At 37.3% G+C, this 25,842-nt stretch overlaps 1 protein-coding gene across 1 annotated transcript in view; it reads left to right on the plus strand.

Annotated features, from left to right (window-relative positions):
* STAG1 (stromal antigen 1) overlaps nt 1-25,842 on the plus strand; it is a 374,182-nt gene that overhangs the window by 220,240 nt on the left and 128,100 nt on the right. Inside the window, exon 10 of the mRNA XM_010858254.1 lies at nt 14,655-14,778. Within this exon, the coding sequence (XP_010856556.1) occupies nt 14,655-14,778 (124 nt within the window). The remainder of the gene's footprint in view (nt 1-14,654; nt 14,779-25,842) is intronic.

Raw genomic sequence — 25,842 nt, forward strand, 5'->3', positions numbered from 1 at the left:
TAATATTTTTTTACTTATTTCTCTTTGTTTGGACTCCTTTTTCACATATGTTGGTACACATGATGCTGTTTTTTAGGGTTTTGGAGCTTACTCACATTCTCTCTTTCTCTCTCTATCTCATTCCTTCTCCCCTTCTTCCTCACTCTTTCTCTTTCTTGTTTTTCCTTCTCAGTGTTTTTCATCTCAATTATTTGGATATTTTCTGTTATCTTCAGGTTTGGGTTTTTTTTTTTTTTTTCTGTCAATTCAAATGTACTGCTGAAAGTATTGTGAGTTTTTAGGTTTTTTTATTGTACTTTTCAGTTGGTCCTATTTTCTAGTTGGTATTCTTCATAATCCACTCGTGTCCTTCCATGTTCTCATCTAATTCTGTTTGTTATATCTGCCTTAATATTGTTGCTGTATTTAACCACTGGGCCCACTCAGAGACAGTTTCTTTAGATTTTTTCAATTTCCAGGTATAACTATTACTTCCCTTTCCCTTAGTACATCATGCAACTTTTATTAGAAACTATTTATTTTACAAAATATATCATACCAAATTTGGGTTCTGATTTTACCCCTGAAATTTGTTCTGTTGTTGGCGATTTTGTTTTTGAATAATTTAGTTGGACTTAATATGAAAAATTTCTCTCTGCTGGACTGTAGCTTTAAGCAGAACTCTGTTCTTTCCAAATTCATTTCTTATAGAGTTCAGCATTTTTATTGAAATCTTCCCTGGGTGTAGATATGTAGCATGCTGTATCAGTTGAGTCACCTCCCTCAGCTTAAATCTTTGATTTTCATGGGCATTCCCAGTCCTGTCAACTCAGCTATACCTTCTGCTCCTACTCTTAGGATGTTTGAAGGGTTTAGGTCCCTTCTAAGATGCCATAGATTTTTGCTCTTTTTGGCTCAAATTTTATCACCTTTTTACAAGTAAATGCTTCTCAACTTCTTAAAATTTATTTCCAGAAAAACAAAAGATTATTTTTATATTTTGAGTTATTTGGAGGGGGTTAGAAAGGTGTTTTCTATTAGTATGGATTTTAGGTTGACTTTTTTTCAGTCTTTTAAAGGAATTGATCCACTTTCTGTGGTTTGCCTTGTTTCTACCTAAAACTCCTATCATACTTATCTTGTATCCTTTGTAGTTAATTTATCTTTTGCACTGGGTTGTATTTAAGATGTTTTAAAATTTGTAACTAGTTTTTACTGTTCTTTCATGCTATTCTTTGGGGTCATTTTCTTCATGTTTCTTTTATTCTCTGCAGGCTTTCCTATAGCTTCTTGAACACATGAATTTAGTTGTTATGTTTTACTCTTTATTTTACTAGTTTCATCATTGCATTATTTCTGGTTTTGTTTGTTTTGATTGATTTTTCTTATTCTCATGAGTCATTTTCTTTCTTCTTTGAAGGCCTCATAATTTTTATTAGATGCCAGCCAGTGGGTTTTGTTGAGTGCCAGATAAGACATTCTGAAAATTATCATCCACTTTTTTCTGGGACATAATTAGTGTTTGGTCTTTTCAAGACTTTTTTATCAAGGTATGTAAAGTGGACCAATGCAGCATTTAGTCTAAGGTTAACTTTACCCAGGTACTAAGGTAAAACATTTTTTGTACTTTTCTTGATGAATTACAAGGCTTTTCTGTTCTAATTCACTGGAACACAAAGGTATTCCAGGCCCTATGTTTGCTCCAGATATTGTCCTGTCTGCTCTTGCCATTCTTTCCTCAGCATTGGGTGGTTTCTTCACATGCACATGCTCTTGAGTATTCAGCTGAAGACTTGCTGGGGTCTTTCTGCACACTTACGGAGCCCACTGTCATGTGCATCTTGGTACCGTGCCTTGTAGTAATTTAGCTACCCTGCCATCTATAGTCCCAGCTCCTTTTCCTCAACTCAGGGAGATATCCAGTCTCTTTCTGGGTTCCTCTGCTTATACTACTGTGGTTCTCTGCCTGACATTCCAACATCTAAAAGCTATTATTTTATATATTTTATGCAGCTTTTTTTACTTTTTTCTAGTAGAAGTATAAACCCTATCCATCTTGGCTCAGCCATGCAATATTCAGTGCAGAATCCGTTTTCATTTTTTATGATTTTACTTTAGTCTTCAAGCTCAAAGTAACATAGCCTTTATTTTCTTTTAGTGACTCACCCTTTTTGAGGGTTGCCAAAGTCTTCAGTCTATTATTCTCATAGAAACAACAATTCTTTAATTTCTTACTGTTAGCTTATTGATTTTTAATTTAATCAGACCTTGCATGCTATTACTGAGTCTGCCATAGCTCAGTTTTCAATTTCATTATCATTTCAGTCACTCAGTCGTGTCCGATTCTTTGCAACCCGATGGACTGCAGCATGCCAGGCCTCCCTGTCCATCACCAACTTCCAGAGTTTACTCAAACTCAAGTCCATCAAGTCAGTGATGTCATCCAACCATCTCATCCTCTGTCAGCACCTTCTCCTCCCACCTTCAATCTTGCCCAGCATCAGGGTCTTTTCAAATGGGTCAGTCTTCGCATCAGGTGGCCAAAGTATTAGAGTTTCACCTTCAACATCAGTCCTTCCAATGAATATTCCAGACTGATTTCCTTTAGGATAGACTGGTTGGATCTCCTTGCAATCCAAGGGACTCTCAAGAATCTTCTCCAACACCACAGTTCAAAAGCATCAATTCTTTGGTGCTCAGTTTTCTTTATAGTCCAACTTTCACATCCATACATGAGTACTGGAAAAGCCATAGCTTTGACTAGACAGACCGTTGTTGGCAAAGTAATGTCTCTGCCTTTTCATATGCTATCTGGGTTGGCCATAACTTTTATTCCAAAGAGTAAGCATCTTTTAATTTCATGTCTGCAATCACCATCTGCAGTGATTTTGGAGCCCCCAAAAAATCAAGTCTGCCACTGTTTCCACAGTTTCTCCATCTGTTTGCCATGAAGTGATGGGACCGGATGCCATGATCTTAGTTTTCTGATTATTGAGCTTTAAAACAACTTTTTCACTCTCCTCTTTCACTTTCATCAAGAGTCTCTTTAATTCTTCTTCACTTTCTGCCATAAGGGTGGTATCATCTGCATATCTGAGGTTATTGATATTTCTTCCAGCAATCTTGATTCCACCTTGTGCTGCATCCAGCCCAGCATTTCTCATGATGTACTGTGCATATGACTTAAATAAGCAGGGTGACAATATACAGCTTTGACATACTCCTTTCCTGATTTGGAACCAGTCTATTGTTCCATGTCCAGTTCTAACTGTTGCGCTCTGACCAGTCTATTGTTCCATGTCCAGTTCTAACTGTTGCGCTCTGACCTGTCTCAAGAGACAGGTCAGGTGGTCTGGTATTCCCAGCTCTTTCACAATTTTCCAGAGTTTATTGTGATCCACACAGTCAAAGGCTTTGGCATAGTCAATAAAGCAAAAATAGATGTTCTTCTGGAACTATTGCTTTTTCGATTTCTTTTTCTTAGGGAAGGTCTTGATCCCAGCCTCCTCTACAGTGTCACATGCCTCTACCCATACTTCATCATGCACTTTGTCTAGGAGCAGCTGTGAGGAGATACCCCACCCCCAGGGGCAAAGGAGAAGCCCCAGCAAGATGGTAGGAGGGGCGAATTCTCATTCAGAATAAAGCCTCATTCCCTCCAGAGACACTCAGAGGGCTCAAATAAACCTTGTGCACACCAGGACCCAGGTACCCCACAGAGACTGAGACAGAACTGTGTCTGAGCATCTCCTGTGCCGGTGCAGTCAGCAGTGGACTGCCACAGGGACAGGAGCTCTGGGTGTAGCAGACTTGCGTATGGCATAAGCCCTCTTGGAGGAGGTCTCCATTAACATCACCACAGAGCTGCCAAAACTTACACAGGACTGGGAAATGGGTTCTTGGAGGGCACAAATAGAACCTTGTATGCACCAGGTCCCAGGAGAAAGGAGTAGTGACCCCACAAGAGAGTGACCCAGACTTTCCTGTGAGTGTCCAGGAATCTCCAGTGGAGGTGTGGGTCAGTGGTACCCTTCTCCAGAGTTGGGGGCACTGAGTGTAGCAGTACATGCATGGGATCTTTTGAAGGAGGTCGCTGTTATTTTCATTACCTCCACCATAATTTGGCCCCTGGTAAATAGCAGGGCGGGGACACAGTGCCACTCATCAATAGAAAATTGTATTAAAGTTATACTGAGCTTGGCCCTGCCCATCAGAACAAGACCCAGTTTCCCCCTCAGTCAGTCTCTCCCATCAGAAAGCTTCCATAAGCCTCTTATCCTTCTCTATCAGAGGGCAGACAGACTGAAAACGACAATCACATAAAACTAACAGGTATAATCACATGGACCACAGCCTTGTCTAACTCAGTGAAAGTATAAACCATGCCGTGTAGGGCCACCCAAGATGGATAGGTCATAGTGGAGAGTTCTGACAAAATGTGGTCCACTGGAGAAAGGAATGGCAAACCACTTCTGTATTCTTGCTTTGAGAACCCCATGAACAGTATGAAAAGGCAAAAAAGGTAAGACCCTGAAAGATGAACTCCCCAGGTCAGTAGGTGCCCAAAATGCTACTGGAGATCAGTGGCAAAATAACTCGAGAAAGAATGAAGAGATGGAGCTAATGCAAAAACAACACCCAGTTGTGGAAATGACTGGTGATGGATGCAAGGTCCGATGCTATAAAGAGTAGTATTGCATAGGAACCTGCAATGTTAGTTCCATGAATCAAAGCAAATTGGAAGTGGTCAAACAAGAGATGGAAAGAGTGAATGTCGACATTTTAGGAATCAGCAAACTAAAATATATTGGAATGGGTGAATTTAACTCAGATGACCATTATATCTACTACTGTGGGCAAGAATCCCTTAGAAGAAATGGAGTAGCCATCGTAGTCAACAAAAGAGTCCAAAATGCAGTGCTTGAACGCAATCTCAAAAACGACAGAATGATCTGTGTTCGTTTCCAAGCCAAACCATTCCATATCATGGTAATCCAAGTCTGTGCCCTGACCAGTAATGCTGAACAAGCTGAAGTTGAACAGTTCTATGAAGACTTACAATACCTTCTAGAACTAACACCCAGAAAAGATGTCCTTTTCATTATAGGGGACTGGAATGCAAAAGTAGGAAGTCAAGAGATACCTGGAGTAACAGGCAAATTTGGCTTGGAATACAGAATGAAGCGCAAAGGCTAATAGAGTTTTGCCAAGAGAACCCACTGGTGATAGCAACCACACTCTTCCAACAGCACAAGAGAAGACTCTACACATGAACATCATCAGATGGTCAACACCAAAATCAGGTTGATTATATTCTTTGTAGCCAAAGATGGAGAAGTCTCTAGTCAGCAAAAACAAGACTCGGAGCTGACTGTCGCTCAGATCATGAACTCCTTTATTGCCAAATTCAGACTTAAATTGAAGAAAATGGGGAAAACCACTAGACTATTCAGGGGTGACCTAAATCAAATCCCTTACAATTATACAGTGGAAGTGACAAACAGATTCGAGGGACTAGGTCTGATAAACAGAGTGCCTGATAAACTAGCTCATTTTTGAAACGCTGAATTTCAGTTCCTCAAAATGGAAGAGTATGATCTTCTTGCCAAAGTGATTAGCATGTCATGAATACCGGTTATTGATTTTTCCAGAAGTATCTCTTAATCTATTTTATTTGTTAAAGAAAGATGTTATTGCATATACATAGAAATAGAAGTTCCATGGAGAGATGCCAGTTTCAGTTGATGCTTTGTGTCTCGCCTGCCACCCCAGCTTCAAACAAAAACTAAATACTAATGTATATGTTGCTAGATTTAAGTCCTAGTTATAGGAAATACAGAAAATAGAAGATCATTCTGTCTGACTGAATCCTTATGGTATCATTTTAGTCCAGAATGTGGGAAATTCATATAGCAAATAACTCAGTTTATTCAACAATTAAATGGCATATAATATAAGCAAGTAGACTTAAAAATACAATTTTAAAATACCAGATATAAAAACTCTATTAATGGATATATATTTAGTGAATAAAATATAGAGTGTTGAAGAGTCTAGACATAGAATGTAATAGAATGGCATTTCTGAAAAAAAGGCAATCATTTGAGAGGCTTTGTAAGTCCTTTACATAATATTTCAAAAGAAGAGAGACATATTGGAAAGTAGTAATAAAATTTACTGAAATTTCAAAAATTGGTTAGAAAAACAGAATGAAAAAAAATTAGTGTTAAGTAGGTTAAGAAAAATATTTCACATCTATGCATACCATAGTCAAAGTACAAAACATCAAAGACCAAGAAAAGGTCTTAAAAGCAATCAGAAAAGAAAGACGGTTATTTTAAAGTCAGTAAAAGAATTTAAATGTTATTAGTTTTTGGGCTTCTCTGGTAGCTCAGTGCTAAACCCGTTGAGAAAGACCTGTTGAGTCTTTCATTTTTTTATACAGTAATGGAACATTTCAAATCACATTTTCAGAACTGTTCTTATACTCTACAATGATATGATTTATTATGAGTAAACCTGTCATTCTACTTCTTTAATATCCTTACTTCCTAACATTTCATCTTTGACCTAAACATGTGGGTCAAATTCATAGTTTCAATGTAAATATAAATTAAATATATTTTTCCTTTAAAGTTAATGTATCCTTGACATTCAGTTTTTATTCTTATACATAAACTTCTGTTAATAGTCACATGTTAAGGGGTAATACAAGATAGCAGATAACTATGTCACCTGTTCTGTGGGATACTTTTAGTGATATAAGCATTGTCATGTATTTTGCCTGTATTTTTTCTAATGGATAATACAACAAATAAAAGGAAATGTATTTTTAATTTCTGTAAGCTTATTATGTTTCTGATGCACTTAAAATCAGTGGTCCCCAACCTTTTTGGTACCAGGGACTGGTTTCATTGAAGACAATTTTTTCATGGACCAGAGGTGAAGGGGAATGGTTTTGCAAGGATTCATATATTGTGCCCTTCGTTTGTATTATTACTATTTCATCTCCACCTCATTTCATCGGGCATTAAATCCCAGAGGTTAGGGACCACAGCTTTAAGTCATACTGAAATAGTTTAGTGGAAGATTTGGATTTTGTAAGCACACCAAGAGAGTTTCAGTTGTTTGGATCTATACAAACATTACTGCCTCTCAGAAGCCTTCTTTGACCCTCTGTTTCTCTCCATCATTTACATGGTTCAGTGTTCCCTGTACTGCCCTTTATTAACATTTAACACTCTCTAAGTGAATATTTTAATCATTTTATGCAAGCTGTGTATTCTCTAGTTCTTATTCACAGTCCAGTGAATGATACAGTATGACTTTTTAGTGACTCCTTCAGCTATTCATTTCTCCCTTAGGCTTTTGTTCACCTAGTAAGAGTTGTGCTATTTTGAAAAATGTAAATTTTTTAGCTAAACATTAGTGACAAAATTGGTTGAGACATAGATTTACTGTGTTGTACAATTTAGATAGCAGACCTTCTCAGCATTCGTAATCATACTTCCTAATCTAGTGCCCTCATGAGATTTCTTGTATAAGAGAGAGAACTGTGTCAAAACATGTATATTAACTAAGAATTTGTCTCTGAAATTTATTTGCCAATTTAGCATTCTTTTTTACTGGGAAAGCATCTGTAAGGGTAGTTCACAAAATATGTAATTAAAATTAATTAACAGAAAACAATTTAAATTTCATCTGCCAGGAAAGGAATTCAAAACAAAAACTTAAGTCCAGATATTAAATTAAAGGTACAGTAACTGTGAGGATCAATAAAGTATGGAAGTTTTCCATAGAAATGAATATAATTATTCTTTTATACTGTGAAAAAAAAAAAAAAAAAGAGGTACAGCAAAGGATTAATTGCCACAGAATTATTCTTTTCTAGTTTTTTCTTTCTTTGAGTTTGCAGGTAAAGTGTATTCTGGTCTTCCCAATTGGCTCAATGGTGAAGAATCCACCTCTAAGCAGGAGACATTGGTTTAACCCCTGGGTCAGAAATATCCCTTGGAGAAGGAAATGGCAACCCACTCCAGCATTCTTGTCTGGGAAATCCCATGCACAGAGGAGCCTGGCAGACTGCAGTTCATTGGGTCACAATCAAGGGTCAGGCATGACTTACCGACTAAATTTCAATAACAATGTATATTCTAACTTTATTTTTAGTTGTTCATTTCAAGACCCCAGTACTAGAACTAATATAAATTAGTTCCTCATATTATTGTCTTTATACCTTTCCTCTTGTTTTACTAAGTTTTCTGCTCCCACACTTTAATCTTTATCTTGGAAACTTCCAAACACCTGCAGTTAAATGTTACCTTTCAAAATGGAGTAAGGCCTTCAGAAGTAGATTAAGACATTAAAAATAAATTTAGTATGAAAATCAAGGACTGAAAGACTCTTATATGAGAAAAATATCTGTGTATCAAAAGATATACTGTAATCAAACCAGGGAATATTTAGAAGTGTACTAAATTTTCATTTCCTAGTTCATATACTTAAATAGAACGTTAGTTCCTGGAAAGCAAGAAAGCATTCTCTGTTAATAAGAGGATATGCCATGAATCGTGGGAGAACTGAAACTTTACTGAAACTTAAAAGAATAATCATTGTACATAATCAGAGTGGAATGAGGGCATTGTATGGTTAGGAATGATCACAGACATGTAGTCTGTATAGTTGAGATATTTGGACTAAAGAACTCATTCACAGACTAAACTAGAAGAAAATTTGTTATGGCTTTAATTGGTAAAGGCTTTTAATAATAATAAAACTAACAGTTGTGGTTGCTCTATCACTAAGTCATTTCCAACTCCTTGAGACCCTGTGGACTGTAGCACGCCAGGCTTCCCTGTCCTTCTTTATCTCCTGGAGTTTGCTCAGACTCATTTCTGTTGTGTCAGTGTTGCCATCCAACCACCTCATCCTCTGTCCTCTCCTTGTCCTCCTATCCTCAGTCTTCCCCAGCATCAGGATCTTTCCCAATGTGTCAGCTCTTCGCATCAGGTGGCCAAAGTATTGGAGCTTCAGCTTCAGCATCAGTCCTTCCAATGAATATTCAGGGTTGATTTCCTTTAGGATGGACTGATTGTATCTCCTTGCAGTCGAAGGGACTCTCAAAAGTCTTCTCCAGCCCCACAGTTAGAAAGCATCATTTCTTTGGTGCTCAGCCTTTTTTATAGTCCAACTCTCACATCCATACATGACTACTGGAAAAACCATACCTCTAACTATGCAGACCTTTTTTGGCAAAGAGGTGTCTCTTCTTTTTAATATGCTATTTATGGTTTTTCCAGTGGTCATGTATGGATGTGAGAGTTGGACTGTGAAGAAAGCTGAGCACTGAAGAATTGATGCTTTTGAACTGTGGTGTTGGAGAAGACTCTTGAGAGTCCCTTGGACTGCAAGGAGATCCAACCAGTCCATTGTGAAGGAGATCAGCCCTGGGATTTCTTTGGAAGGAATGATGCTAAAGCTGAAACTCCAGTACTTTGGCCACCTCATGTGAAGAGTTGACTCATTGGAAAAGACTCTGATGCTGGGAGGGACTGGGGGCAAGAGGAAAAGGGGATGACAGAGGATGAGATGGTTGGGTGGCATCGCCAACTCAATGGACGTGAGTCTCAGTGAACTCCGGGAGTTGGTGATGGACAGGGAGGCCTGGCATGCTGCAATTCATGGGGTCGCAAAGAGTCGGACATGACTGAGAGACTGAACTGAACTGAACTGAACTTAGGTTTTGTCATAGCTTTTCTTCCGAGGAGCAAACATCTTTTAATTTCCTGGCTACAGTCACTGTCTGCAGTGATTTTGGTGCCCATGAAAATAAAATTTGTCACTTTGCACTTTTTGCCCATCTAGTTCCCATGAATTGATAGGACCAGTTACCATGATCTTAGTTTTTGACTTTTGAGTTTTAAGCCAGCTTTTTCACTGTCATCTTTCACCCTCATCTTGAACAGTATAAAAATTAATAATATTGGTTATCTTTCGCCATGTAACAAGAAGCAATAAAGACACCCATATTCAAGAAAAAAGGCATGTGCCTCCACAATAGGGAATAGTAACGAAATCTATGGAAATTGTAAGACCACCACCAAAAAATTCTACTCTATAATTTATGATTACATAATATAATTACATGTAGAGAATGGTTAATAGGGTGGTATCAGCAAACAAAGTATATTAGCACTCCAAAACCCAAATTGGAGAAGAATCACCAAGGGACTTTTATTTTTATTTTATTTTTTTACAGAAAACAAAACTTTATTGACAGTAGATTTTCAGGCTTGCCTACCTCTAAAGTCTTTTTAATTTTTGAGAAATATGTTTTAAGATTCAGAAATCATTATTTATAGCTATAGCTAGACCTGAAATAATACTAAGGGACTTTTAATAGTAGTAAAATGAGCTATCTTATCACACACAGTTAAATTGAAGTTGGAAGGGTCAGATGAGCATCTGAAGTAGACAGGGACTGGGATTCCAAGAAGAAAAGCTGAATCAAAATATTGGCAGTGTATACAGAGGAGAGCTGTGTTCCAAAAACATGAGCTTTGGGGAGTCTAATAAAGTGAGCCAAAATGGCATTAGAATATGTATTCATATAGCTGATGCAGTTTGCTATACAGCAGGAAATAGCACAACATTGTAAAACAACTATACTCAAACAAAAAATACCTTTTTAAAAAAAGATATTAAAGATCAGGGTTAGACATAGATATGGTTATAAAAAAAAGATTTTGAACACTATTGTCAGTTTTTCCTATTGAAATAAAACTAAGCCTTTATATTCTCTAGCCTTGGAAATCAGCCACCCATAATCTCAATTCCAATAGTAAGGATAATACCAATAGTAATGAGTAGAAGAATGATTGAGCTATATTATGAATTACCATACTTAGTAGTCACTAAAGTTTGTTTGTAATATTTATTTATTTATTTATTCATTTATTTTTGTCTGCATCAGGTCTTAGTTGCTGCTCATGGGATCTTTCATTGTAGCGCATGGGCTTCTCTCCAGTTGAGGCTCACAGACTCAGTAGTTGGGATGCATGGGTTTACTTCCTCCATGGCATGTGGGATCCAGCTCCCAGATTAGGGATCCAATGCATGTCCCCTGCAATGGAATGCAGATTCTTAACCACTGGATCATAAGGGAAGTCCCATAGTTACTATAGTTTCAGTCACTATACCTATTCATTTTATCCTTCGCCTGCTTCCCTGAGATTGTGTCGTTTAAAAAAAAAAAAAAAACTCAGCCTGGTTTTGGTTTGTTTTGGTTTTTATTTTTATTTTAGGATTAGTCTTTACAAAAGTAATTTAGCAGGGAATAAGTGTAATAGATCTCTGGGAATGACTGCTTGGTAGGACTGGGAGAACTAAAACGGGTATTTTGTGTTTATGTTTTGGTTTTGGATGAGGAGCTATGTTGTTGTTTGTTTTGTTTTTGACTTACTCCAGTAGAACGCAAAATATATGAACTTGTAGTTCTTAGAGGTGGAAATTTATATGAAATAGTAGAACACGATGTCAGGCAGGGATTTAAAGCACTATACGGAGAAATTTGTTAATATCTAATTAAGGTGACGATGTGTATTCATTCTCGCCCAGTAAATTCTACTTCTGAGTATAACAGCACCGTCTCACAGACTTCATTGACCATGGTTTAGTCCATAACTCGTTTCTGACTCCTGCAACCCCATGGACTGTAGCCCTCCAGGGTCCTCTGTCCATGGGATTTTCTAGGCAGGAATACTGGAGTGGGTTGCCATTTCCTTCTCCAGGGGATCTTCCGAACCCAGGAATCAAACCTGTGTCTCCTGCATTGTAGGCAGATTCCTGTATTGACCATGTCCTACATCAAATACACAGATGATTCAAGAAAAAATACATGCCTCACCCGATGTGAAGGACTTTAGTGTTTTCTGTGCTGAACGCTTTTGGTTGCCACTTATAATGTGCTGATAGGTAATACTGCCCTAGGGAAACCCTTACACATGTGCATAAGGAGACATGTAAGAAAATGTTTATGGCATTCATTGTTAATAAAACCAAAAACTGGGAAACAGCCGGGGTCTGCAACTGAGAGAATGTGTAAGTAATTTGTAATTTATTTGTAGAAAAGATCACTGAATCAGTTAAAGTTAATATATTGGAGTTGAAGCGATATGAATCAGTATATCTAAATTGTAAAACCTGACTTGTGAAAAAATCAAGTTGCAGACAATACCTACAAGATATAATGTATGTAAAGTTTCAAAATATGTAATATGAAGTTAAAGTTTAATAACTTTGTAATGTCTGAAATGTTTCATATTCAGAAAAAAAATAAATGTTTCATATTTAGAAAATGCCCTTGATCTATTGCATTCAGTATTTTACAGGTCAGGGAACATTCTTTTACAGATGTTAAGCTGCTTTTTATATCGTCTTGTCTAGATGCAAATGTCTAGATTGATGATAACTAAAAGATTATAATAATGAACATTTAGGGAAGGTTTTAGTAGGTATCGGAGAAGGCAATGGCACCCCACTCTAGTACTCTTGCCTGGAAAATCCCATGGGCGAAGGAGCCTGGTAGGCTGCAGTCCATGGGGTCGCTAAGAGACGTGACTGAACGACTTCACTTCACTGTAACTTAGTAGGTACAGAACACAGTTCTGGGCTTCTCAGGTGGCGCGAGTGGTAAAGAACACACCTGCCAATGCATGAGATGTAAGAGACGTAGGTCCGATCTCTGGGTTGGAAAGATCCTCTGCAGGAGGGCATGGCAAGCCGCTGCAGTATTTTTGCCTTGAGAATCCCCATGGACAGAGGAGCCTGGCAGGCTATAATCCGTAGGATCGCAAAGAGCTGTACACAACTGAAGTGACTGAGCACACGTGCACGAAACACATTTCTAAATATTTTATTTTACTCTCAGACCTTCTCACAGTTACACCTTCTCACAGTAACTATGAGATCTAGATTCCATTATTGTTTTACCGATGAGGAAATTAAGAAGGAGGGAAGTAATTTGCAGCTAGTAAATAGCAGAGTTAGGATTTACACTCAAGATATCTTGCTCCAAAGTCTGTATCACTCGCCTCCGTGCTATAGAGAAAAGGGTATTAGCAACCGCAACAACAACAAAAATGTAGGAAGACCTTAACTCTGTAATTGGCAGTATACTTTTGAGAGAGAGCGTTTCATATTTTTATTTTTAAGCAATGACATGGACTTAGAAGGAACTAAAATTTATTAGGGCAGAGAAATATTAGAATACTAGCACTCATCTCAAAAAAGAAACCAAGAAAAGCACCTTGATAGATGATTGCCTTGTGTAAACTGGAGAATTAAAAATTACCTGAAGTTTTAACTATGTATTCATGTATGGCAGCTCAGAAACCTTTAAGATTGATCTACAAAAGAAAGGTAGGATTTACCATATTGTATAATTTGGGAGTGTTTTTAGCCAGAATTATTAACCTGTTGAAAGATAAGGTGAAAAATTAATACCATGTTTGTTTGTGGTGCACAGATTTTAGAATAGAAGTAATCCCAAGAGGGTTGTGGTGGATGCTGATGGTTAGGTGACAAGTTGTCTGGGCACAGAGCCAGAGACCTTGCCGTTTGCAGTTTTTTTCTCCTACAATTTCATAGTGTAGTCACCAGGATTGTTCTTTTATGACTAAACATGAATTAAGGTCTTGGATTTTGTAAGCTATATTTTCAAGGGCCGCCCGAGTGGCACAGTAATAAAAAAATCTGCCTACCAATTCAGGAGACACTGGTTTGATTTCTGGGTCAGGAAGATAGCCTGTTAAAGGAAATAGCAACCCACTACTGTATTCTTGCCTGGAAAATTCCATGGACAGAGGATCCTGGTGGGTTACAGTCCATAGGATCACACAGTCAGATGTGACTGAACACACATGCTCATACATTTTCAAATAATACAGGCTTCTAAAATTTTGCCTCATAAATACTAATTTGATGTTCATGAAAATTATTTTCGTTTTAATTCTTTAGATGTCTACTAGCTTATAACTCAAAGTTATTTAGAGAAACAGTTTTTGAATTCTGCATTATTCTGTATTTGGATATTGATACTCTAGTTCCTTAGAAGTTTTAACATGTTTAATGATCCCATAATTGTGAGGTTTTCAGAAAACTGCAAATGCCATTTCCGAGTCTACTGAAAATACAGCACTTGAGTCAAAATAAGATGATTTCCAGAAGCATTTTTTTTTCAGTTTGTTATTGGTAGTTTTTATAGAAGTCGTATAAAAAATAGAAAATATTCATGTTGGAGACATTCGAGAGTGCATGTATAAATAACAGTATTTGGATTGTGCTAAGTTGCTTCAGTCATGTCCAACTCTTTGTGACTCTGTGGATTTTACCCCACCAGGCTTCTCTGCCCATGGAATTCTCCAGGCAAGAATACTAAAGTGGTTGCCATTTCTTTCTTCAGTGGATCCTCCCAACCCAGGGATCAAACCCCCATCTCTTATGTCTCCTTCATTGGCAGGCGGGTTCTTTAACACTAGCACCACCTGGAAAGCCCAGTATTTGGATAATACTGTTTTTGTTGCTTGCTGAAAATGAGTACAAAGTCCATTCTACCTTTGAATGTTAGTCAGAGGTTTTTCTTTCTTTGTTTTTTCTTTTGTTTTTTCCTCCTCTAGTGATGCTATTGCTGAAATTAGAGCCATTTGTATTGAAGAAATTGGAGTATGGATGAAAATGTATAGTGATGCCTTTTTGAATGACAGTTACCTAAAATATGTTGGCTGGACTCTTCATGACAGGGTAAGTTACTCTGTTCTCAGCTTTGATAGAACATATGCTTTGTGCAAATATTAATGGTAAAAAGCTTGAAATTAAGATGGCATTTGTTGGGTTTTTTCCCAAAAAGTGAAATAATAATGAAATTTGAGATGATATAGCTGAATACTGTTTACTTGTGGCCATGATGAAACTTGAAACATCAGCACATGTCTCAAAACTCTTGTCTTACTTAGTTGTAATGTTATCTTAAACCACCATTGACAGCCTGGTACATCTAAATTTAAGAGGATATAGTATTTTAAGAAGCTAATTACAATTATGATTACAGTCTTTTTCTAGTTAATAATCAAAAGAGATCCCTTGTTTCTCTTGATATATAGAAACTAAATAACTTTCTTTTTTTGATTCTCAAGGGTCATATCCATAGTAGAACTTTTATAACAGGTGAATAGATTTGTTGGATTTTAGAATATTTGATTTTAAACTATTTCTGTACTTCCACTCTCTTAGAAAAGCCTCTGACGTAAAAGGAGTCCCACAGTATTGAATACTGGATATGTAATCATTAAAATAACAAAGGATAGGAATGAGAAATCACTGGAATTTTTATATTGAATAACCTAGATTCCTATAACTTGAACTGCCAGATTGTCACAGAATAAAACTAAATCTCACAGCAGTCTGTTTTAAAAGTTGCTATATTCCATTATTTGAATTGTTATGAGTATCATAGGTATTCAGATCAGATCAGATCAGTCTCTCAGTCGTGTTCGACTCTTTGCGACCCCATGAATTGCAGCATGCCAGGCCTCCCTGTCCATCACCAACTCCCGGAGTTCACTCAGACTCACGTCCATCGAGTCAGTGATGCCATCCAGCCATCTCATCCTCTGTCATCCCCTTCTCCTCTTGCCCCCAATCCCTCCCAGCATCAGAGTCTTTTCCAATGAGACAGCTCTTCGCATGAGGTGGCCAAAGTACTGGAGTTTCCGCTTTAGCATCATTCCTTCCAAAGAAATCCCAGGGCTGATCTCCTTCAGAATGGACTGGTTGGATCTCCTTGCAGTCCAAGGGACTCTCAAGAGTCTTCTCCAACACCACAGTTCAAAAGCATCAATTCAAACATTTTAAATTTCTGTCTATTTATTTTTGGCTGTGCTTCATCTTCATTGCTGTCCCAGCTTTTCTCTAGTTGTGGCAAGCTTGAGCTACATTCTGGTTATGGTACGTAGGCTTTTCAATGGTGTGGCTTCTCTTTTTGCAGAGCACAGGCTCTAGGGAATGTGGGCTTCAGTAGTTGCACTTTCTGATCTCTAGAGCACAGGCTCAGGAGTTGTGGCACAGGGGCTTAGTTGTTCCATGGCATGCGGGATCTTCCTAGATCAGGGATTTGAACCCTTATCTCCTACATTGGCAGGTGAATTCCTTACCACTGGGCCACAAGGGAAGCCCAGTATTTTATCTTTTTAAGTGCAATTTTATTTTTAGACTTTTAGGATAATTTTGGTAATATTCTTTGACTTTCTTTTTTATGCTATTTTTTAAAATTTGTTAATTGGAGGATAATGGCTTTACAATATTGTGTTGGTTTCTGCATACAACAATATGAATCAGAAATTATTTTATACATTTTCCCTCCCTCTTGAGCCTCCTCCTCTGCTCACATCCAACCCCTTTAGGTCATCAGAGAAAGCCAGGCTGGGCTCCTTGTGTTATATAGCAGCTTTCCACTAGTTAGCAGTTTTTACATGATAGTATAGGCTCTCACATCAGGAAGCTTCCATAAGCCTCTCATCCTCATTCACCAGAGGGCAGACAGAATGAAATCCACAATAACAGGAAACTAGCAACCTAATCACATGGACCACAGACTTGTCTAACTCAATGAAACTATGAGCCATGGTATGTAGGGTCATCCAAGATGGATGACTCATGGCAGAGAGTTACGACAAAACATGGTTGACTGAAGAAGGGAATGGCAAACCACTTCAGTATTCTTGCCTTCAGAACCCCACAAATAGTATGAAAAGGCAAAAAGATAGAATCCTGAAAGATGAACTTCCCAGGTCAGTAGGTGCCCAATATGCTACTGGAGAAGAGTGGAGAAATAACTCCAGAAAGAATGAAGAGACGGAGTCAAAGTGAAAACAATGCCCAGTTCTGGATGTGACTAGTGATGGAAGTAAAGTCCAATGCTGTTAAGAACAGTGTTGCATAGGAACCTGGAATGTTAGGTCCATGAATCAGCATAAATTGGAAGTAGTCAAACAGGCGATGGCAAAAGTGAATATTGACATTTTAGGAATCAGTGAACCAAAATGGCCTGGAATGGGCGTATTTAATTCAGATGACCATTATCTCTACAACTTTAGGCAGGAATCCTTTAGAAGAATTGGAGTAACGCTCATAGTCAACAAAAGAGTCCAAATTGCGGTACTTGGGTACAGTCTCAAAAATGACAGACTGATTTGTGTTGGTTTCCATGGTAGACCATTCAGTATCACAGTATTCCAAGTCTGTTACTGAACCAGTAATGCTGAAGAAGCTGAAGGTGAATGGTTTCTACGAAGACCTTCAAGACCTTCTAAAACTAACACCAAAAGAAGATTCCTTTTCATCATAGGGGACTGGAATGCAAAAGTAGAAAGGCACGAGATACCTGAAGTTTGGCCTTGAAGTACAAAATGAAGCAGGGCAAAGGCTTACAGAATTTTGCCCAGAGAACACACTGGTCATAGCAAACACCCTCTTCCAACAACACAAGAGATGATTCTACACATAGACATCACCAGATGGTCAACATTGAAATCAGATTGATTATATTTTTGCAGCCGAAGATGGAGAAGCTCTATACAGTCAGCAAAAACAAGACCAGGAGCTGACTGTGGCTCAGATCATGAGGTCCTTATTGCAAAATTAATTTGAAGAAAGTAGGGAAAACCACTAGACCATTCAGGTATGACCTAAATCAAATCCTTATACAATGGAAAAGACAAACAGATTCAAGAGTTTAGACCTGATAGAGTGCCAGAAGAACTATGGATGGAGGTTCATGACATTTTACAAGAGGCAGTGATCAAGACCATCCCCAAGAGAAAGAAATGCAAAAGGGCAGAAAGGTTGTCTGAGGAGGTCTTACAAATAACTGAGAAAAGAAGAGAAGCGAAAGGCAAAGGAGAAGGGGAAATATATACACATTTAAATGCAGATTTCCAAAGAATAGCATGGAGAGATAAGAAACTCTTCCTCAGTGATCAATGCAAAGAAATAGAGGAAAATGGTAGAATGGGAAAGACTAGAGGTATCTTGAAGAAAATTAGAAATACCAAGGGAACACTTCATGCAAAACTGGGCTCAATAAAGGACAGAAACAGTATGGACCTAACAGAAGCAGACTCTATTAGGAAGAGGTGGCAAAAAGATCTTTATGACCCAGATAACCACAATGGTGTGATCACTTAACTAAGAGCCAAACATCCTGGAATGTGAAGTCAAATGGGCCTTAGGAAGTATCACTAAGAAGTAAAGCTAGAGGAGGTGTTGGAATTCCAGTTGAGCTATTTCAAATCCTAAAAGATGATGCTGTGAAAGTGCTGCACTCAATATGCCAGCAAATCTGGAAGACTGAGTAGTGGCCACAGAACTGGAAAAGGTCAGTTTTCTTTCCAGTCCCAAACAAAGGCAGTGCCAAAGAATGTTCAAAGTACTACACAACTGCACTTATCTCACATGCTAGCAAAATAATGCTCAAAATTCTCCAAGCGAAGCTTCAACAGTACCTGAACCAAGAACTTCCAGATATTCAAGCTGGATTTAGAAAAGGCAGAGGAACCAGAGATCAAATTGCCAACATCCACTGGATCATTGAAAAAGCAAGAGAGTTCCAGAAAAAGATCTGGAACATCCACTTTATTGACTGCACCAAAGCCTTTGACTGTATGAATCACAACAAACTGTGGAAAATTCTTAAAGAGATGGGAATACCAGGCCACCTTACCTGCCTCATGAACTCTGTATGCAGGTCAAGAAGCAACAGTTAGAACCGGACATGGAATGACAGACTGGTTCCAAATTGGGAAGGGAGTATATCAAGGCTGTCTAATGTCACCCTGCTTATTTAACTTATAAGCAGAGTACATCATGCAAAATGCCAGGCTAGATGAAGCACAAACTGGAATCAAGATTGCCAGGAAAAATATCAATAACCTCAGATACGCAGATGACACCACCCTTATGGCAGAAAGCAAGAAGCAACTGAAGAGCCTGTTGATGAAAGTGAAAGAGGAGAGTGAAAAAGCTGGTTTAAAACTCAACATTCAAAAAGCTAAGATCGTGGCATCCAATCCCATCACCTCATGGCAAGTAGAGGGGAAAACAATGGAAACAGTAAGAGACTATTCTTGGGCTCCAAAATCACTGGAAATATCGACTTCAGCCAGGAAATTAAAAGACGCTTGCTCTTTGAAAGAAAAGCTATGACCAACCTAGACAGCATATTAAGCAGAGACATTACTTTGCTGACAAAGGTCCATCTAGTCAAAGCTATGGTTTTTCCAGTAGTCATGTATGGGTGTGAGAGTTGAACCATAAAGAAAGTTGAGTGCCAAAGAATTGATGCTTTTGAATTGTGGTGTTGGAGAAGACTCTTGAGAGTCCCTTAGACTGCAAGGAGATCAAACCAGTCCATCCTAAAGGAAATTGGTCCTGAATATTCATTGGAAGGACTGAAGCTGAAGTTGAAGCTCCAATACTTGGGCCACCTGATGCAAAGAACTGACTCATTGGAGAAGACCCTGATGCTGGGCAAGACTGAAGGTTAGGAGGAGAAGGGGATAACAGAGGGTGACATGGTTGGATGGCATCACCAACTCAATGGATATAGTTTGAGCAAGCTTCAGGACTTGGTGATGGACAGGGAGGCCTGAGGTGCTGCTGTCCGTGGGGTCTCAAAGGGTCGGACACAACTGAGCAACTGAACTGAATGTATATATGTCAATGCTACTTTCTCCCTTCATCCTACCCTCTCTTTTCTCCATTGTGTCCACAATTAAGACTTATTTTCTGTATGTTACCATTATTAACCTGTAGGTCATTTTTAGTTTATTTTTAAAGAGCTCAGGGCAATTTATTTTTTTTAATAGGTTGAAAAGTTTAAAAATTTTTTTAATTGAAAAATATTTAGTTTATATTATCCAATCTCTGTAATACAGCAAAGTGACTCAGTTATACAGATACATATATTCCTTTTTTTATATTCCTTTCCAATATGATTTATCACTGGATATTTGGTATAGTTTCCTGTGCTGTATATTAGGACCTTGTTTTTTATCCATTCTGAATGTAATAGTTTTCATCTACCAACCTCAGCCTCCCAGTCCATCTCTCTCTCTCTCCCCCTTCCCCATGGCAACCACAAGTCTGTTCTATATGTCAGTGATTCTGTTTCTATTTCATAGGTTCACTTGTAGCATATTTTAGATTCCACATATGAGTTCTCATGATATTTGTCTTGCTCTTTCTGACCTAACTTCACTTACTATGATGCATCCATGTTGCTGCAAGTGGCATTATTTCATTTTTTTTTATGGCTGAGTAATATTTTATTGTTTATAATTACCATATCTTCTTAATCCATTCATCTGTCAATGGACATTTACGTCGTTTCTATATTTTGGCTATTGTGAACAGTGATGCATTGAATATAGGGGTACACATATCTTTTTGACTTACAGTTTTGTTCAGGTATATTCCCAGCAGTGGGACTACTGGATCATATAATAATTCTGCTTTTATAGTTTTCTGAGAAACCTTTATTCTGTTTTCCATAGTGGCTGTACAAACTTTCCTTCCCACCGTCGGTGTAGGAAAGTTCCCTTTTTGCCACATCCTCTCTAGCATTTATTACTTGTAGACTTTTTAATGATGACCATTCTGACCGGTGTGAGGTGGTACCTCATTGTAGTTTTCATTTGCATTTCTCTAATAATTTAGTTACATTGAGCATCTTTTCATGGACTTAGTGGCCTTTTGTATGTCTTGTTTAGAGAAAGGTCTATTAAGGTTGTCTACCTACATTTTGATTGGGTTATCTGGGTTTTTGTTGTTAAATTGTATTGAGTTGTTTGTATATTTTGGAGATTAAGCCCTTGTCTGTCACATCATTTGCAGATGCTTTCTCCCATTCCATAGGTTTTTTCAGTTTTGTTTTTTTTTAATGGTTTCCTTTGCTGTACAGAGGTATATAAATTTGATTATGTCTCATTGGTTTATTTCTATTGTCTTGGGAGACTGATCTAAGAAAACATTGGTACAATTTATGTCACAGAGTGTTTTGCTTATGCTTTTTTCTAGGAGTTTTATGGTGTCTCTTCTTATGTTTAGTCTTTAAGCTATTTCAAGTTTATGTTTGTGCATTGTGTAAGGATGTGTTCTAACTCCATTGATGTATTGATACATGCAGGTCTCTAGCTTTCCTAGCACCACTAGCTGCAGAGACTTTCTTTTTCCCATTGTATATTCTGGTCTCATTTGTAAAATATTAATTGACCGTGGTTGTGTAGGTTTATTTCTGGGCCCTCTATTCCTTTGATTCACATGCCTGTTTTTGTGCCAGTACCGCGCTGTTTGGGTTACTATAGCTTTGTAGTATTGTCTGAAGTCTGGGAGAGTTATGCCTCCTGCTTGCTTTTTTCTTTTTTTTTTCCTTCCAGAACGCTCTGGTAATTCTGGGTCTTTTATGGTTTAATATAAATTTGTTATAGTTCTGTGGAAAATGTCATGAGTATTTTGATAGGGATAGCATTAACTCTGTGGATTACTTTGGCTAGTATTGCCTCTTTAACAGTGTTAATTATTCAAATTTAAAAGCATGGGTTATTTTTCCATTTTTTGAATTTTTTTATTCTATTTATTAATGTTTTGTAGTTTTAGCATATGTCTTTCACCTCCTTGGTTAGGTTTATACCTAGGTATTTTATTTTTGATGTAATTCTTTAAAATAGTATTTTTTTTTTTACATTCCCCTTCTGATATTTCATTGTTTGTGTAAATGAATGTAACCGATTTCTGAATGTTAATCTTGTATTCTACTATCCTGAATTCACTTTTTATATCTATTAGTTTTCATGTAGAGTCCTTGGAATTTTCTGTGTATAGTATCTTGTCATCTACACATAGTAAAAAATTTACCTTCCAGTTTGGATACCTTTTATTTCTTTTCCTTGTTTGATTGATGTGGCTAGAACTTCCGAAACTGTATTAAATAGAAGTGGTGACAGTGGGTATCCTTGTCTTATTCCAGCCTTTACTGCGAAGGCTTTCCATTTTACCTCGTTGAGTATTATAGTGGCTGTGGATTTCTCATAAATGGCTTTTAGTATGTTGAGCTTTGTTCTCTCGTTTCTGACTTTGGTAAGAATTTTTATCATGAATGGATGTTAAATTTTGTCAAATTCTTTTTCTGCATCTATTGAGATGATCATGTGGTTTTTACTTTTCTTTTGTTAATGTGATGTTATTACATTCGTTTATTCATATATTTTGAACTATCCTTGTAAATCTGGGATATAATCTCACATAGTCATGTTATATTGTCTTTTTTATGTGTTACTAGATTCGGTTTGCTAGTATTTTATTGAGAATTTTTGCATCTACATTCATCAAAAATACTGACATGTCATTTTCTTTTTTGATAATGTCTTAGTCTGATTTTGGTATCAGTGTGATGGGGCTTCAGAGATTGTCTCTGAGAGTGTTCCCTCCTCTTGAGTCTTTTCTAAGAGTTTAACAAGAATCAGTATACGTTCTTATATGTGTGTTTGTAGAAGTTGTCTGTGAAACCACCCGGTCCTGGACTGAATTTTTTTTTAGGACGTTTTTTAATTACAGGTTGTATTTTACTTTTAGTGATCAGTCTTTTCAAATTATTTATTTCTTCTTGATTCACTTTTGGTTGTCTATATGTTTCTACACAGTTGTCCATTTCTTCTAAGTTGTCAATTTGTTGCTGTATAATTGCAGTATTCTCTCACCTTTTTTCCCCCCTGCACTATCAATTGAAATTTCTCCTTTTTCACTTCTTATTTTGTTTATTTGGGTGCCATCTCTGTTCTTCTTGGTGAGCCTGGCCAGAGGTTTGTCTATTTCCTTTGCCCTTTCAAAGACCAGCTCTTGGATTTGTTGTTGTTGTTGTTGTTTTTTAATCTTTATTTTCTTTCCACCCTGATCTTTATTATTTCACTCCTTTGACTTTAATTTTTTGTTATTGTTTTTGTTCTCCTTTTTCTAATTCTTTTAGGTGATAGTTTAGGGTGTTTACTTGAAATGTTTTGGTTTTTGATCAAGGCCTGTATCACTCTGAACATTCCTCTGAGAACTGCTTTTGCTGCATCCAGATTTTTTATGATTGTGTTTTTATTGTCATTTGTCTCAAGGTATTTTTAAAATTCTTTTATTATGATTTCCTCATTGACCCATTTTTCAGTAGCATGTTATTTAGTCTCCAGGTCATCATTTTTTTCTCATTTCTTTCCTGTGGTTGATTTCTGGTTCCATGCCATTGTGGTCAGAGAAGATACTTGAAACAGTTTCTGTACTATTTGTTAAGATTAGTTTTGTGCCCCAGGATGTGGTCAGTCCTAGAGAATGTTCCATGTGCACTTGAAAAGAATGTTTATTTGGGGTTTTGTTTTTTTGTTTGTTTTCTTTTTTGGATGTGCTGCTGCTGCTGCTAAGTCGCTTCAGTCGTGTCCGACTCTGTGGGACCCCATAGATGGCAGCCCACCAGGCTCCTCCGTCCACGGGATTTTCCAGGCAAGAGTACTGGAGTAGGGTGCCATTGCCTTCTCCGTTTTTGGATGTAGTATCCTAAAAATACCAATTAAGCAAAGCTGTTCTGTTGTATCATTAAGGACTTATGTTGCCTTATTGATTCTCTGTATGGAAGATCTGTCTATTGGTGTGAGTAGGATGTTAGAGTCTCCTGCTGTTAATATATTCATATTGATTTCTCCCTTTATGTTCTGTTAGTATTGGGGTGCTCGTATATTAGGTGCATATATATTGAAGTGGGTAAAAATCCTCTTATTGTATTGATCCTTTTATCATTATTAATGCCCTTTATCTTTCAGCCTTTGCTTTAAAGTCTTTGGATTTCTTGTATATTTTTAATTTGTCATTGCCCTGTTTTTTCAAGTCTGTTAACCCCTTCCTAATCCACTTGATTTAGACTGATACTCATATGGCTCAAATACATTTCTTAAAAAAAAGAAAAGAAAAAGAATCTGCATCTTCTTACTCTCCTTCCGTATGTTTTATGATTTTGATGTCCCTTTTTATATCTTCATATTTATCCCTTTGCTGTTCCTTGTGTTCATCATTGCTTTCACAAATAGGGTTTTTGTTTTTGTTTTTTCCTTTTCATCTGTATTCTGGCTAATTTAAGTGCTTTACTTTTCAGTTGTGATTTCCTCCTTCCTATTTCTTCTATTTAGCAATGACCTTTCAATATTTATTTTAGGATAAGTTTAATATTGCTATGTTGTTTTAATTTCTGTTTCTCTGAAAAATTCTTTATTTCTCCTCCTATTCTAAATGATAATCTTGCTGGCTAGAATATTCTAGGTTGCAGATTTTTCTCTTTTAAGACTTTGAATATATTTCATCACTCCCTTCTGGCCTGCAGTATTTCTGCAGAGAAATCAGCTGACTGCCTTATGGGAATTGCTTGTTAAAAAAAAACTTTTTTCTCTTCCTTTAGATTCCTTTAGAATCTAAGGATTCTAAGGATTCCTTTAGAATCCTCTCCTTTTAACTTGTGCCTTTTTTTTTTTGTTATAATAGGTGTTTGTGTAGATCTGATTGTGTTCATCTTGTTTGGGACCTTCTGTGCTTTCTGTATCTGGATATCTGTTTCCTTCTTTAAGTTTGGAAAATTTTCTGCCATAATTTCATCAAATACATTTTTAATCCTCTGTCCTCCTTTTTCCTCTTCTGGAATTCCTATTATGCATAGATTAACCCACTTTATATTATCCCATAGGTCTCTTTATGTTAGGTTTTTTTTGTGTGTGTTATTTTTGGCATTCTGTCTGCTGCCTTGATTTGGTAGTTTTTTGTGTTTTTTTTTTAAATTTAATTTAATTTAATTTTATTTATTTATTTATTTTTTGCTTTAATTTTATTTTTAAACTTTACATAATTGTATTAGTTTTGCCAAATATCAAAATGAATCCGCCACAGGTATACATGTGTTCCCCATCCTGAACCCTCCTCCCTCCCCATACCATCCCTCTGGGTTGTCCCAGTGCACTAGCCCCAAGCATCCAGTATCGTGCATCAAACCTGGACTGGAATCTCGTTTCATACATGATATTTTACATGTTTCAATGCCATTCTCCCAAATCTTCCCACGCTCTCCCTCTGCCACAGAGTCCATAAGACTGTTCTATACATCAGTGTCTCTTTTGCTGTCTCATACACAGGGTTATTGTTACCATCTTTCTAAATTCCATATATATGCGTTAGTATACTGTATTGGTGTTTTTCCTTCTGGCTTACTTCACTCTGTATAATAGGCTCCAGTTTCATCCACCTCATTAGAACTGATTCAAATGTATTCTCTTTAATGGCTGAGTAATACTCCATTGTGTATGTGTACCATGGCTTTCTTATCCATTCATCTGCTGATGGACATCTAGGTTGCTTCCATGTCCTGGCTATTATAAACAGTGCTGCGATGAACAGTTGGGGTACACGTGTCTCTTTCCCTTCTGGTTTCCTCAGTGTGTATGCCCAGCAGTGGGATTGCTGGATCATAAGGCAGTTCTATTTCCAGTTTTTTAAGGAATCTCCACACTGTTCTCCATAGTGGCTGTACTAGTTTGCGTTCCCACCCACAGTGTAAGAGGGTTCCCTTTTCTCCACACCCTCTCCAGCATTTATTATTTGTAGACTTTTGGATCGCAGCCATTCTGACTGGTGTGAAATGGTACCTCATAGTGGTTTTGATTTGCATTTCTCTGATAATGAGTGATGTTGAGCATCTTTTCATGTGTTTGTTAGCCATCTGTATGTCTTCTTTGGAGA

This window comes from Bison bison, unplaced genomic scaffold (assembly GCF_000754665.1).
Source record: "Bison bison bison isolate TAMUID 2011002044 unplaced genomic scaffold, Bison_UMD1.0 scf7180017864384, whole genome shotgun sequence".
NCBI lineage: Eukaryota > Metazoa > Chordata > Mammalia > Artiodactyla > Bovidae > Bison > Bison bison.